Here is a 3,392-nt window from a genome sequence, read left to right as displayed (position 1 = left end):
ACACACACACACACACACACACACACACACACACACACACACACACAAAAGTAAAGCACAGCAAAGCAAACACATATCTTGACTCAAAAGTTTGTGTGTGTGTGTGTGTGTGTGTGTGTGTGTGTGTGTGTGTGTGTGTCCAGTTCGGTCCTGACAGATGTCTCTGAACTCATCCCTGAAACTCAGAGTCTGAAGCAGCAGAACACAGAGCTGCGGATGTTGCTACAACAGTCTCTTAACTCAAGGGTATGTGTTTGTGTTGATGTATCTGGGATATTTTCTCGTATGTCACGCTGTTTTCCAGATAGTCAATGAGGGTAGGATTGAGTAAGTTCCTGAACAATAGACACTTTGCAAACACGTGACCACGACCACGTGACGACGCCATGACGGACGTCAGAATCACCGGAAGCACAAGCTAAACAGTGTAGTAGACAAGAGGGGAGCTCCTGTGGAGCCATTTTAATACTAACAAGCCATCACCCGCCGTTAGCATCCCATTTAATTTAATTCATTTTGGCGCCACTTTGACAATAAGTAACTAAACTAAAAAAAAGTATAAATCAAACTTTTCTGCTTTTCTTTGTCACATTTCAGTAGCAAAGTGAATATTTTTAAAATATTCATTTTTTCAAAACAAGCAGGTGTGGACACCTGTGATGTACATTTTCACAATTTTTCTAGCATTTTCTAGACCAATAGATTAATGAAATATAGAATTGGCAGATTAAACAATAATGAATATAATTGTTATGTGCAGGCCTACTGTATTCAAATAATCCAATCTATAAATTTGATAGGGCAGAAATGAATGTGCTTTTTCTCTAACATTATCCATCTTTGATTCTCTGATAGGTCAGCACAGAGCTGGAGATGCTGTTATCCAAACTCAATTTGGAATCAGCAGAACTGGGCCAGTGTGTGGAATCATCCTTAATGTATTTTCACTAACATAAAGCCTCTATTAAATCATTTTTGGTTTGCAGTTTTTACTTTTACCCTCTCAAAATAAAGACATAGGTAGAACAGTCAACTGTAACATTTGTAACACACTTCTGTTCATGTGGGATACCGAGTGTATACAAAATAGTACAATACAGGGGTTTTATCCAGCAGTGTTGAAGAGCTTATGGCTGAGTTCTGAGGGAAAAGAGAAAAGAGCCGAGCCATGAAGAGGAGACCCAGCACAGCAGCCAGCAGCACTGCCCCAGGCCCGGATACACACCATCCTCACTGGACTCAGGAGCCAAGACATGCTGGTACTGGGACGACTGCAAACAGAGATTCAGAGATTAAACAGCAATCATCCATTATTGTACTGGGTACTGAAGAATATGTCACTTGAAAAAAATGATATCCATGGGTGGAAGTAACAAATGAGTTGGAGGTTAAACAACAATCATCCATTATTTCCATGTAGAAAGTACTGAAGAATATGTCGTTTTAAGAAGATTCATTCTCTGTATTTTTGTGCCCTATATTTTTTGTAAAGTACGTTTTCAAGTTTTAAGTTGCATCTGTCACCAAGAAAAAACGTTGAAAAATTAACAATAAACTGTAAGAATGGAACAAAAGAAAGAGAAATCCAGAGCTGCCCCACCTGGTGAGCAGCTAACAGTATAAGGTGAGTTAAGTATAAGTATAAGGTGATGTTTTATGACTTTTTTATTACATACTGTATTAAGAATTTGATGACATTTGATGACATGCTATACTATGAATTTTTATGACATAGTATACTATTGCGTTTTTGTAACTTTTATATGACATACTGACTTTTTAAGATATATTATGCTATGACCTTTTATGACATACTATACTATGACTTTTCATGACTTTATGATATACTATAATATGACTTTTTAAGACATGTTTACAATTACTTTTTTGTAACTTTTTTATAACATAATGACTTATTATGACATACTATGCTAAAACTTTTTTGTTACATTTGTATGACCTACTTATAATATGACTTTATGACATCCTACATCATGAAATTTTTTTTGAGATACTATACTTTGACTTTTAATTATATACTTCTACTAGGACTTTTCTGACACACTATACAATAATATTTTATGACTTTTTGATCACATACCAAACTATGACTTTTCATGAATTATGACACTATACTGTGACTTTTTAAAACATTTTTATGAAATACTACTATGTACTATGTATGTAATATACTATGAAGTTTTTATGACATACCATACTATGACCATTTCATGACTTACTGTACTATATTATGACTTTTTAATGACATACTATACTATGACTTTTTATGACATCTTAATAACGTAGTATATACTATGACTTTTTTGTAACTTTTTGTATGACATACTATACTATGACTTTTCATGACTTTATGATATACTATACTTTGAGTTTTTATGACATGTTTATGATATAGTATACAATTACTTTTTTGTAACTTTTTATGACATAATGCCTTATTATGACATTATTTTTATGACAGACTTTTTTATTACTTATAACATGACTTTTTATAACATCCTACATCAGGACATTTTTGTGAGATACTATACTTGACTTTTTATGACATACTATGCTATGACTTTTTAAATACATTTTAACAACAAACTATATTTCAACTTCTTATGACTTTTTTATGATATATTATACTATGACCTTTTATGACTTCATTACGACATACTATAATTACTATACTATGACTTATGATGACATACTTATACTAGGACTTTTACGACACACTATACAATTACATTTTATGACTTTTTTATCACATACCAAACTGTGATTTTTCATGAATTTTTTTATTGATTTTTTTTACGACAAACTTGAACTATGAGTTTTTTGCGAAATACTTACTGACATACTATAATATGACATACTATAATACTATAATATGACATATTCATGACACTTCAAAATAACTTTTTATGACTTTTTATGATATACTATTTAATTACTTTTTATGACAATTTAAAGACATACTTTGACCTTTTAGGACTTTTTATGACATACTATACTATGACTTTTAATATGCCGTTTCTGGCTTACTGTACAATAATTTTTGTATGACTTTTTTATGACATAGTACAACATGACTTTTTTTGACATACAATATTATAACTTACTTGAACTATGAGTTTTTTTACAAAATGCTTACGGTATACTACAAGTTTTCTGACATACTATAATATGACATTTTCATGACACTTCAAAAATAACTTTTTATGAATTATATATAGTACATATTATACCATGACTCTTTTATGACATTCTATACTTTTAGGACATTTTTGTGACAATTACTTTTTTTATCACATACTATACTGACTTTGCTATTACTTTTATTACTTTTTATGACATATACTATGACTTTTTATGACTTTATTACGACA

The 3,392-nt window shown here is 31.3% G+C and overlaps 1 protein-coding gene across 8 annotated transcripts in view; it reads left to right on the top strand.

Moving 5' to 3' along the window:
* drc1 (dynein regulatory complex subunit 1 homolog (Chlamydomonas)) overlaps positions 1-973 on the top strand; it is a 7,263-nt gene extending 6,290 nt beyond the window's left edge. For all 8 annotated transcript variants that reach the window (XM_032542585.1, XM_032542580.1, XM_032542584.1 and 5 more), the window contains exons 15-16: positions 144-246; positions 856-973. In XM_032542585.1, coding sequence (XP_032398476.1) covers positions 144-246; positions 856-951 — 199 coding nt within the window. In that variant the 3' untranslated portion in view covers positions 952-973. The remainder of the gene's footprint in view (positions 1-143; positions 247-855) is intronic.
* The last annotated feature ends 2,419 nt before the right edge of the window (positions 974-3,392 follow it).

The sequence above is a fragment of the Etheostoma spectabile genome, chromosome 18, assembly GCF_008692095.1.
Source record: "Etheostoma spectabile isolate EspeVRDwgs_2016 chromosome 18, UIUC_Espe_1.0, whole genome shotgun sequence".
Lineage (NCBI taxonomy): Eukaryota > Metazoa > Chordata > Actinopteri > Perciformes > Percidae > Etheostoma > Etheostoma spectabile.
The sequence above is the reverse complement of the archived record's forward strand: the minus strand, read 5'-3'. Positions and strand labels throughout refer to the sequence as shown.